The 12,263-nt window shown below is 53.1% G+C and overlaps 1 protein-coding gene across 6 annotated transcripts in view; it reads left to right on the top strand.

Annotated features, from left to right (window-relative positions):
• Positions 1-12,263, top strand: part of Slc43a2 (solute carrier family 43 member 2) — a 40,957-nt gene extending 28,694 nt beyond the window's left edge. For all 6 annotated transcript variants that reach the window (XM_038328287.2, XM_038328284.1, XM_038328283.2 and 3 more), the window contains exons 8-14: positions 70-272; positions 647-793; positions 4,236-4,374; positions 5,578-5,707; positions 9,007-9,080; positions 10,255-10,378; positions 10,788-12,263. In XM_038328287.2, coding sequence (XP_038184215.1) covers positions 70-272; positions 647-793; positions 4,236-4,374; positions 5,578-5,707; positions 9,007-9,080; positions 10,255-10,378; positions 10,788-10,949 — 979 coding nt within the window. In that variant the 3' untranslated portion in view covers positions 10,950-12,263. The remainder of the gene's footprint in view (positions 1-69; positions 273-646; positions 794-4,235; positions 4,375-5,577; positions 5,708-9,006; positions 9,081-10,254; positions 10,379-10,787) is intronic.

The following is a 12,263-nucleotide window of genomic DNA, read 5'->3' as shown; positions in this document are numbered from 1 at the left end:
TGTCTGTCCTACGCTCCTGCCAGCCAGGCTCCCAGCAGCACCAGCAAACTCCCTTCCTGTGGCCTCTAGGGTGAAGATTAAGTTCAGCTGGCTGGGCTTTGACCACAAGATCACAGGGAAGCAGTTCTACAAGCAGGTGACCACAGTGGGGCGCCGCCTGAGCGTGGGCAGCTCCATGAGGAGCGCCAAGGAGCAAGCTGCGCTGCAGGAGGGTCACAAGCTGTGCCTGTCCACTGTCGACCTGGAGGTGAAGTGCCAGCCTGATGCAGCAGGTATCCAGCACCTGACTCTGCTCTCCAGGCTGGCCCAAGAGATCCCTGGGGGCATCCTCATTTACAGTGTGGGAGGAGCCCAGGGCCCCCTTGGTTGGGAATCGCTGGCTGTGGATCTGTGGGCAAACCCTCACCGAATTCCTGTTCTGTCTCACAAGGGGCAGAGGCACCACCTGTCCTGTTTTACACACACACACACACACACACACCAGAGCTCAGGGAATCTGCTGATGGGCATCAACACCATGAGCCTCGCCATGGGCTTTGCCACCCTCACCTCCCACACAGTCAGCACGTTGGGCTTCCCTTCCCCAGGCCCTGGATGCTGGATGGGCCATGTTTCCTGGCCTGAGCCCAATGCCTTCTTCCCACAGCTGCCCCCTCGTTCATGCACAGTGTGTTCAGCCCCATCCTGCTGCTCAGCCTGGTCACCATGTGTGTCACACAGCTGCGGCTCATCTTCTACATGGGGGCCATGAACAGCATCCTTGAGTTCTTAGTCAGCGGTGACCAGAAGACAGGTAAGTGTCGTCCAGGCCTTGATGCGCGTCCTCTCTTTAGGGCGATGCTGTCCTCTCACCCACCCCACCACCCCACCAGCCCACCACCCCCACCACCCCCACCACCCCACCACCCCACCACCCCACCACCCCACCACCCCACCACCCCCACCACCCCCACCACCCCACCACCCCCACCACCCCCACCACCCCCACCAGCCCCACCAGCCCACCACCCCCACCACCCCACCAGCCCCACCACCCCCACCAGCCCACCACCCCCACCACCCCACCACCCCCACCATCCCCCCCCAGCCCCACCAGCCCACCACCCCACCATCCCCACCACCCCACCACCCCCACCAGCCCCACCAGCCCACCACCCCACCAGCCCCACCACCCCACCACCCCCACCAGCCCCACCACCCCACCACCCCCACCAGCCCCACCAGCCCCACCAGTGGGAGGTATTCTGTTGTGCTAGATCAGTCGGACTGGGAAATCGCCGAGTCTGAGGCCTCGTCTGCTTGTCAGGGCCGTCTTCTCGCAGCCAGCCTGACTGTTCTTTCATGTCCCCTTCAGGGTTTCCAGTGCCGGTGGGGAGGGCTCAGGGCTGTGTCTAAAAACACTGCCCAGAGGAGAGAGAAGACAGCAGCCTGCCCCACCCAGTTACATCCCTGATCTGAAAGGACTGGCTTGGCACGTGAACAACCCGGGGGCTGAGGGAAGGACCTTTGTCCTAGCAGAGGACTCTGGGTCAGTGGGGGCCCATTCTAGGATCAGTATCCCGCCCTGGGAACCAGGGAAAACAGAGGCTTCCCAGGAAGGAGTAATCCAGTTGAGGCTTGTTCACTCTGGAAGCAGAGCCGATAACCCACAGGAAGGCCCCGGCAGGTCTTCAGCTGACGAGGGGCTTTGCTTAGCAGAGAAAGTCAGTACTTCCCCAGGGCCTGGATGACTCAGCTGCAGTCATCCTGAGCAAGCAGGACAAACACATTCTGCAAATCCTCCTTGCTGGCATTCTCACCAGCCTGCCACTTTCTTTTGTTGGCTAACTTGTTTTTACCCAGGGAAAGATAACGCAGGCCTTGCAAGGAGCCAAATACCAGTTTTCCATAGGGACAGGAAGGCCTGCTTTCGCAGAGGGAAAAGCTCCAGGCACCTCCTGGATCCTCAGGAGGGAGAGAAAAGGGAAAGACACTGGATATAATGAGCAAAAACTCATGATGGGGTGCAGTAATGGCCTCAGGGTCCTTACGGGAGAAAAAGACTTTTGGCTTTGCTTAGTCCAGTGGTAATTTCCTAACTTTATACCTTTGGTACCTTTTTTGTTTTGTTTTAAGATACGGGGTCTTGAATTGAAGTGTGGCTCCCTTTACAGTGCTTTCTTAGCATGAAGCCCATGGTTTGTCCAGTACCACATACACCAGTGTGGTGGTAAATGCCTGCAATCAGCACTCCAGAGGTAGCAGCAGTAAGATCAGATGTTCAAAGTCATCTGAGGTTACAGAGCAAGTTGGAGGCCTGCCTGGGTTAACCAGAGTGTATCTGGGTGGGCCTGGCTTGCTGCTTCGCCTAGGCTCTCCAGCCATCCTCCGACTTCAGGCTCCTGTAGCTATAACTGCCACACAGTGGGCCACCCTATGTGGTAAAACACTTTTGTTTTTCTGAGATGTGGTAGCCTAGGCTGGCGTGGAACTTGCTTGGTAGACCGGGTTGGCCTCACTGTAGGGGATTCTCCTGTCTCAGTCAAGCACGGGGATTGTCATCACATCAGCTTAGCCTTCTGGTTCTCTTAGGTCTTTGGGTGGGACCAGCAGGTGCAGATGCTAGCTGTCACGTGGCCCTCAGAGCACAGCTTTGAGGAGTCGGGTCCTCTCCGTCCCCTGTGGGAGACAGCTTGGTGTGAGGCTTACATGGCAAGCACCTTAGCTGTTAAGACATCTCACCAGTCCCACTTTTCTTCCTTTCGGTTTTGCTGGACATGACGGCACAGCCCTTTAATGCCAGCATTCGAGGGCAGAGGCAGGTAGATCTCTGAGTTCAAAGTCAGCTTGATAGCCCGAAGTACACAGTGAGTTCCAGACCAGCCAGAGCTACATGGTGAGACCTTGACTTCAAAACAAAACAAAACAAAAAAAGTCCCAGAACTCGGAAGGCAGAGGCAGGTGGATCCATTGCCTTCTAGGACAGCCAAGGATACTCAGGCAAACCATGTCTAGAAAAACAAACACAAAGATGGACATCCTGATTCACTACCATAATCTCAGGTACTGGGCAGGCGAGGTAGGAAGACTGATTTTGAGGTTAGTTTGGCTGTACAATGAGACCTTACCAAAAAGAAAAAAGAAAAAGAACAAAAGGTCAGCTTCAGGAAATAGAGGGACTCAGGAGAGGAGGTCTGAGCATAGTAGACGGGAGCTTTGTTCCCCCAGTTTCTGTCACCACATCCCCAGGCCTGGCTCTGCTCAGAAGGGCGGCCTTGGGGTCAGGGAGCTAGTGAGGGAGAAGACTGGCTGTCTAGGGAGAATGGTGGTGTCAGATGACCGTGACTGGCACGGCTCCTTTGACCTTTCCTTCTGAGTGCAGCGGGAGGTGGCAGCGACAGAGCAGCATTCCCACAGGGCCACATGGTCAGACTCCAACTCTGCCAGGGCCTTCAGCACGCCACTTCCCCATCGTGGTGCCTGGCCAGGGCCACAGGCTGACTCACCAGCTGCCAGGAGGATGTCAGCTGGGCCTGGCTCCCTCACACCCAGCTCTGGAGCTGGAGTGGGCCAGGCCTTCATCGGCTGCTCTGGGGTCTCCTGGGAAGTGGAGAATGTAGTGGGCCCACCTCCTGTCTTTTTGTACTTCTACCTCTGACCTCTCCTTTCTGCTTTTCCACCTTTGCTCTCTCGATGAAGTGATGGCAACTGGTAAGCAGGGGGCTGTCAGGGGACCTTGCAACACCTCTCTCAGCTACTCTCTGTTCAGAGACTTCTCGCCTCAAATTTCAAACATCCCACTTGACTAAACGGGTGGGGTGGGAGTGGAACATTTAGCCGTCAACTATTTTTTTTTTGTCCCCCACTCCCTACAATTTTAAGTCTCTGTGAAGATGGGAAGCCCTGACGTCAGAGTCCCCGTGAATGGTGCCTTCCTGGTATATTCTGGGGACAGAAAAGGATGATCAGTCACATATAAAGCCCAGTCATGGGCATTGGTGATTTTGTGGTTTCCAAGTCAGACTGACTTCCCGAAAGTTTGGTGTTGGGGAGGATTTGTCATTGTGACATACTGGGTTTCATTAGTTGTTACAGGGGAAACAGTAGAGGTTTGGAGCAGAAAAGTTGGCCATTGTTCTAGCTTTGATTTTAGAAGTTACGGTCTGTAGGTTCCCTTCAACCCACACTGGCCAGGGGGCTCCAAGGCAGATCTCCGAGAGCCTGGAGCTCCCATGACCTGCCGTCTTCCTTCCCAGTTGCCCTCTATACGTCCATCTTTGGCGCGCTCCAGCTGCTCTGCCTGCTGACAGCTCCTGTCATCGGCTACATCATGGACTGGAAGCTAAAGGAGTGTGAAGATACTTCTGAGGAGCCTGAGGAGAAAGACACCACTCAGTATGTAGGCCACAGCCCACTCTTGGCCCCCAGAGAAGGGCAGTGGGGCCATATTGAGTGTTAGGTAGGGCCTGGTGGGCAGAAGGAGTGAGAGGTGCACTCAGGGCCCTGGCAAGCTCAGGGCCCATTGTCTCACCCTGTGGAAATTCCCTGATGGGATGAAATGAGAGCCACTGAGGCAGATGAGAGCAGAGGGAAACCCAGGACTCCAAGTTTGGCACGAGCTGCATAAGGGGGCCACTTGCTGCTGAGGTTCATTGCACTTACTTGAATTGTAAGCTACTCCAACCAAGTATGCTAATGATGTGCAGATTCTGAAGATTCAGCAAGGCTCAGGAGCCCTGCTTTATGGAAGGGCTGGGCTCTAAGATCAGAGGATGAGTTAAAGGCTGTCTTCTACACTCCCATCGTGTGATAGGCTGTTATTTATTGTATCAGGCCCAATGCCAAGCACTGAACACACAGTGTCTCACTTCAGCCTCCGTACCATGACGCAACATGTGTTAGTTAGTGTTGTACCCATTTTAGAGATGAGGGGACCAGGGATAAGTGTCCAAGTCTTCTTACAGAGGTGGTTAGTTAGGAAGTGGAGAGCCTGGGAATTGCTGCCCTCCTTTGCGCATTTGCCATTCGTTCTTGTGATTATCCTTGGGGTTTCAGTGTGGGTGGCGTGGCTGGAATCAGTAATAGTTAATCCACAAGGAAATAATTACAGAGGCTCTCTGTTATCTAGGTTAGGCCCCAGAGCCAAAGGGCTATTTGCCATCCTGGTTCCATCTGCTGTGTATTTGCTTCCCCTCACCCCATCCTGCCCCCCAAGGGGAAACCAACTCACTCCCTTATTTGGCTTATTATCTGGCTTATTACCAGCTTCCTGCATGATACAGGTGCAGTGAGGCTTTGCTGCAACCTTGCTGGGGCACACTGTACTCCTCCCCCTCCCCACCATCAGCTGAGCTCCCTGAGCAGGGGCACGGGGTGAAGCTCTTCTCGGCTGTGAGAGCCTCCACGTGAATCAGCCTCTGCTCAACTGAGAGGGCAGCCTAGAGAGCGCCCCTAGTCTTGACCTGAGATGAGGCTGAGGTGTGGAACTTGCATTAGCGCGCATCCTGGGATCCCTGAGACCTGACCTACCAGGGAGGGCCGGCCTTTCTCCAGGGAACCTCACCCCCACCCCAAGTCCTGTGTGCTCTTTCTCCACAGAGGTGAAAAGAAGCAGAAACGAGACAGGCAGATCCAGAAAATTACTAACGCCATGCGGGCCTTCGCCTTTACAAACGTGCTGCTGGTGGGCTTTGGGGTGACCTGCCTCATTCCTAGTTTACCTCTACAGGTAGGTCTGGGGATGGCACACAGATGGGGGATATCTAGAGGCTAAAATATGCACGTGACTTAATTAATTCAGTTTGGCCAGCTGTTAGTGTTTGCTGGCAGTCTGTTTAGCCTCCTCCACTCCCGGGGTATGGCTGGAGAGGAAGGACTCCTCTCCAAGAAGGCACATTTGTCCTTAGGCACCTTGCGTGCCATGCCATGGGCACCACCATCGTCTGTTTCCTGGAACTGCGTGGTTTTGTATTTTCTCAGACACATGAAATTTGATGTCTAAAGAGGTTTGACCAATGCCGAGGGTGGTGGCACACGCTTGTAATCCCAGCCCTCTTAGCGGCAGAGACAACAATGTCCACGTGACTGTTATCCTAGAGAGAGTGACTGAGCCTGGCTGGGCGTAAGGATTCAAAGATTTACTTCCTTTGTACAAGATTTCTTTTGTCTTTTGAGACAGAGTCTTTCTGTGTAGCCTAGGCTGGCCTCAGACTCCATTCTCGTGCCTTGACCCTTCAAGTGCTGGGATCATAAGAACACACCACTACTTTTCGCCTTGCACAAGATGTCTGAGTGTTCTGAAGCCTGACTTGCTAGCATTTGTAAGCTCCAAGTAGACTTTGCACCTACCTGGTCCCACCCTTTGGTCTGTGAAGACGTTCTATGAGTCCATTTGGGCCCAGGTCCCACGTTTGCAAGGTGGGGGGATGCACCTGATTGCTTCTCAATGGGTGTAGCCCAAGTGCAGATATGCCTCATGCCAACTCTGGGAGGAAATGAAGAGGCTCTTTGTTTGCAAGGTGCCAGGTGTTGTTGAGCTACGGTGAGCACACAGGTGAACACACCCACAGGTGCTGCCACACATACATGCTGGCACTGGGTGTGCAGACCAGAGTAAGCCGTGGGAGACTTGCACCAGTTCCGGGGTGGGCGGGGGAGATGCTGGCAGACCCCTGTCATGACCGTCTTGTCCAGTTGAGGGACAGTGCTCAGTTGCAGACAGTCATCCGCTTTTCGTTTCACTCGGTTCTCCTGGAAGGCCAGCTGTGAAAAGGCAGCAAATGCACGTGAAGGAAGAGACAGGGCTGTGTAAATCCACAGCTGCATAACCTGTCAAGCCTGCCAGGAGTCCTGGGAGCAGGGCCTAGCTGCTAAAGCAGAATGGCAGGGATGTATATGAAAGAAACAAAGGAGCGACCTGGGGCTCTATGACGGGGCTCTATGGCCTCGGGCTAGTGCCTCTCAGGGATCATTGCCTTCTCAGGGATTGCTAATAGGAAGAGGCCTTTCAAAACCTGTTGATAGAGGCCTGGAGAGATGTCTCAGAGGTTAAGAACACTGACTGCTCTTCCAAAGGTCCTGAATTCAATTCCCAGCAACTTCATGATGGCTCACACCCATGTGTAATGAGATCTGGTGCCCAGAACACTGTATACATAATAAATAAATCTTAAAAAAAAAAAAACCCATAAACCTGTGATAGAGATTTGCAAGGCAGATAAAGATAGCCATTAGGGCCAGTAGGGCCTGGATCATCAGGCAGGGAGACCTCTCGGAAAATTCTCACGTAAATGTAGATTCTTGGGGTTGGTTAAGGGGACCTTAAGCCTTCATGCATTTGCCTGCAGTGTCCATTATGGGAATACTCTAATTGTGGCTGACAATGTACAATATATGGACGATGCCTTCAGAATAACAATAGTAATTCTGGTGAAGGAATTAGAAATTGATAAGCTTTGATCATTCATTGCCTTTGTTTTAAGACCATCAATTTAGTTTCTTATTTTGACACAGGGTTTCTCTGATTAATAGTCCTGGCTGCCCTGGAACTCTGTTTATAGACCAGGCTGGCCTTAAACTCACAGAGATCTGCCTGCCTCTGCCTCTTGAGTGCTGGGATTAAAGGTGTGTGCCACCATGCCTGACTATTTTTCTTTTCCTTTTTCTTTCTTTTTTAAAAATTTTTTAAAAATGTTATTGGTATTCTGCCTGCATGTATGTCTGTGTGAGGGAGTTGGATACTCTAGAAGTGGATCTACAGACAGATATGAGCCGCTATGTGGGTGCTGGGAATTGAACTTGGGTTCTCTGGAAGAACAGACAGTGTTCTTAGTTGCCGCGCCATCTCTCCAGCTCCACCGCTAGTTTCTTAGTTGTAAGTTTATATAATTTAATTTCTCACAATGACTGTTTAGCAGCTGGCTACAAAATTCATGCAAGGGTCATCAAGGTGGCTTAGCCGTGAAAGACTCTTCCTGCCAAGCCTGATGACTTTGACCCTAGGACCCACGTGGCAGGAGAACCAACTGACAGTTGTCCTCTGACCTCCACACATGTCGTGACACTTGCACACACGAAATAAATGAATGTAATTTTTTAAACAACAAAAGTTTAAAATTTCTTGTTTTGTGTGTATAGGTGTTTTGCCTACATGGGTAAGCCTGTGTACCAAGTGTGCACCTGGTGCCGACAGTGGCCGGAAGGTGTCATGTCCCCTGGAACTGGAGTTGCAGAGAGTTGTGAGCCACCGCGTGGGTGCTGGGAATTGAACCAGGTCCTCTGGAAGAGCAGGCAGTGTTCTTGACGACTAAGTCATCTCTCTAATCCCAATGTAATTTTTAAGATTGCAAAAATGAGGACCTGAAGAGATGGTTCACTGGTTAAGAGCACTGGGTGCGCTTGTGCAAGGACCTGGGTTTGGTTCCCAGCACCCACATGGTGGTTCACAACTGTCTGTGACTCCAGTTTCAAGGGATCTGGTACCCTATTCTGGACTCTGGCACCAGGTACACACATAGTGTGTACGTATATGCAGGCTAAACACTGATACACAAAAAATTAAGTATACATACATACATATATACACATATATACATGTATATTTGATTTTATTTATATAGGGAGGGGCAGGCCTGTGATTACCAGGCTGTGAGTGTTAATTTTTTTTAAATATTATAAAAAAGTGTTATCAAAGGCCAGGCATACTGATGCATGACTTTAATCCCAGCACTGTGGAGGCAGTGGCAAGCATATTTTTGTTAGTTCGAGGCCAGCCTGGTCTATATGGAGAGTCCTAAGACAGCCAGGGATATACAGTGAGACCTTGTCTCCAAAACAAAACAAAACCAGGAAAAAAAAAGAAAGAAAGAAAAAAGGAAAGAAAAAAAAGCACTCTGCTCTAGAGAGCTGGTAGCAGCCAACCCAAATGGCCCTGGTTCCTGTGCCTGAGTCCCCAGGAGCCAGAGGGAAGGACAGAGGGGTCCCGAGGGGTCTCCTGCTCATGCTCTTCTCCCTCCTTCCCTTCCTCAGATCTTCTCCTTCGTCCTGCACACAATTGTGCGAGGATTCATCCACTCTGCAGTAGGGGGCCTATATGCTGCTGTGTAAGTCCTGGAACCTCTGGGTGGTGTGGTGGCCCTGACCCAAGGGAACTGCTGCTGCCATGGAGACCCTGAAACTGGCCTGTCCTCCCTTTCTGGCATGTTTCATCTTGTATCAGGGGACAAGTACTAGGGTTTCTGCTGTCTGTGTCAGTAAAGACCACCATACATACTGACAGTAGGTGAGTCAGTAGGCAGCAGTTGGGTGCCCACAAGCCATGGCATTTAACACGAAGTCAGTCTTTCAGCTGGGGTCAGGGCCTCAGAGCCCCAGGGCTGGCTGTTCAGCTGAGTGCTAGCACTGTCCCTGGCTGCCCACTGGGGCAGGGTTGGGTTCTGGCTGCTTGAAGCTAAATACTGAAGCGTAAATAGTCCTCAGTAGGGGCAGTGACATGGACAGCTGGTCTCAGAAGAACTGGGCTGGCCTCACCCAGGGCCTGAAAGATCTATTTGCTGGCCACAGTCTCCTTGAACCCTGCCTACAGTGACACCTACATCTTTTCCAAGAAGCTAGATAGCTGCTCCTCCTTCTTCTGCCCAGGGCTTGGCCCACGAATTGAAACCCAAGTCCTGTCATCCACTGTCTGTGACCATGCATGCAGCATGTTCTTGCCCAGGGCTCCCTTGTATCTCAGGGACAACAGAGCCTAATGTTCCCCAATATTAAGCTGAGGACGCCTTCCCTCTTTGAGTAGCATCTTACAGGGGTTATTCCAGGTCTGCCTGTCCCCCCCCCCATGTCTCCCCCCCCCCACAGGCTTGGAGGAAGTTGTGGCTGCCCTGGCAGGGTGTGAGGGAGTCGGGCAGGAGCAGTGATGCTGAGTTTCCGTTATTGCGCAATGTTCTTGGAGGGGGGTACAGCAGAGCCAGGCTCAGCCTCCAACCTGCTTCCCGGGATCGTTTCCCAAGCCGCAGACTCTGCTGGCACCACGCTTTCCACTCTGCTCAGTCCACACCCCCTGGCTGAGGGCACATCTGAGTATGGGAGAGGTGGGAGAGGCTTTCTTCAGAGTCTGAAGTTCAGGGGCCTGCACCCAACCATCCTGAGGCAGGTCCTGCCTCTTCTCACAGGCACTGATGGTGCAGCCCCAGTTACCAGCATACCTGAGCCAAGCCAATGAGGGATTTGGGGGGCCTGTGAAGGCGCCATCTGTGACAGGTTTCGTTGCCCCAACAGGTACCCCTCCACGCAGTTCGGTAGCCTCACGGGACTGCAGTCTCTAGTCAGCGCGCTCTTTGCCCTCCTGCAGCAGCCGCTGTTTCTGGCCATGATGGGTCCTCTAGGAGGAGACCCTCTGTGGGTAAGGAGTCGGGGTGTCTCCCCATTCTGCTCCTGGGAAAGTGGGGCCCAAGGACAAGAGGCAGTGTGGGAACTTCGGACAGAACCCAGTCAGGGGTCCCTGTGGCCAGGCAGGAGGAGAAAAATGGCCTCTCTGGACCCGATTCTAGGGTGCATCCCTGGCTTTCCAGCCAAAGACCAGCATTCTAATCCAGATACTGTGAGTTGTCCCAACCCCAGCCCAATCCCTGAAGGCTGTTGAGTGGCCGTGGAGAACTGGGGGATTTAGATGCTGGAATGTGGGTTGACAGCCCTGGGACACCTACAACCCTAGCGTTTAATTTTCACTCTCTCCTCACCTGTGCGTGGGGGAGGGCGCTGCCCTGTGGTGAATACAGCTCCTTATGCCAGCCCACTCCCCACTTTCCCAGGTGAACGTGGGTCTACTTGCTGTGAGCATGCTAGGCTTCTGCCTGCCCCTTTACCTGATTTGCTACCGGCGCCAGCTGGAGAGGCAGCTTCAACAGAAGCGGGAAGACAGCAAGCTGTTCCTTAAGGTCAATGGCTCAAACAACCGGGAAGCTTTCGTGTAGTGCCCACCGCCTCAGCTGTGGTCGACTGCCTGTGCTTCAGTGACTGACCGCTGTCATCTCCCCGCCCCAGAGGATCCCATGCGCTCCCTGGATCCTGCCCTTCACCATGCCAGAGCCCCGTACTTCCTCACAAAGCCCTGGCCCTGCTGTGGAGTGCTGGTGTGGAAGGACAGGAGAGGGCCCAGACAAATGAACCTCCCACTGCCAGAAACTGGGCTGGCCTGGCCTAGCTGTCACCCCAGGAACTCTGGGGTCTTGGATCTCCATGGGGCCTCTACCTGGAGTCAAGGAGAGCCCCTAGCAAGCAGACTCTCCCTCACTGATCTGGATTCTGCCTCTTGCCAAAGCAGAGGGGCCTGCCATCCTCTACCCACACTACCTGTCCCTGAGCTGCATGCCCACCAGCCACACCTACCTGAGGACAAAGGCTTGCACTGTCTGCACTCCCCTGGCCTGGCCTTTTACCTCCCCTGACTAGTCTGTGGCTGCCTGAGGAAGGAAGGACCCGCTTCCTGTTGTTGGTGCTAACCCCTTTGTAATCCCAATGCTCCCTCACCCTCCACTGCTTCCCCCCCCCCCCAGTGGCTAGTCCTTGGCCTGTCTTTTCCTTGAAGGCCTATGGAGATGCCCCCCACCCCTGTCCTTTCTCAGTCTGGGGAAGGGATGAAGGACCGAATAGTTAACAAAACCTCGGGAATCCTGGACAAGGCTTATTCCTTATACTGGGGGAATACATTTCTACTGCTGCCCTTGTTCCAGCCTGCAACCTGAAGGGAGCTAAGGGGACATCACAAGGGAAGGTCACCCTTCCACCCACACACAGCTGTTTTTCTGGGGTGGAAATAAGGCGGTGACTGACAGACGTGGAGAGCCAGGCCTAGCAAGTAACGGGGGTGGGGTGTGTTTGTGTGTGTGTGTGTGTGTGTGTACATGTGCATATGTGGTAGAGGGTACCCCCAGGGGCTGCTTTTATGAGAGTGGACCAGACCAGAAGCCAGCCATGCCCGCAGCAGGCTCAAGATGGGAGAGTGACCCTTGCTTTATAATGGGGACCTTGTATGTGGCCATGTGGCCACAGTGCCCCCTGCTGGCAGACTCTTAACAGGGCACTGGAGCTGTTTGTGTGGGGAAAGCCTAGCTGGCCTGCCTGGCTCAATAACCCAATTACCTTGACAGCCCCTAGAGACCCTGTCTGAGACATCTTGGGGTACTAAGAGGGATGAATTAGTTTTTTTTAAAGTCTATTGTTTTCTTTTAAGTTGCATCAGAATTATTCTTATGAAGCAATAAATCAATTTTCCTGTTGGTAATGGA

The sequence above is a fragment of the Arvicola amphibius genome, chromosome 4 (assembly GCF_903992535.2).
Source record: "Arvicola amphibius chromosome 4, mArvAmp1.2, whole genome shotgun sequence".
Taxonomy (NCBI): domain Eukaryota; kingdom Metazoa; phylum Chordata; class Mammalia; order Rodentia; family Cricetidae; genus Arvicola; species Arvicola amphibius.
The sequence above is the reverse complement of the archived record's forward strand: the minus strand, read 5'-3'. Positions and strand labels throughout refer to the sequence as shown.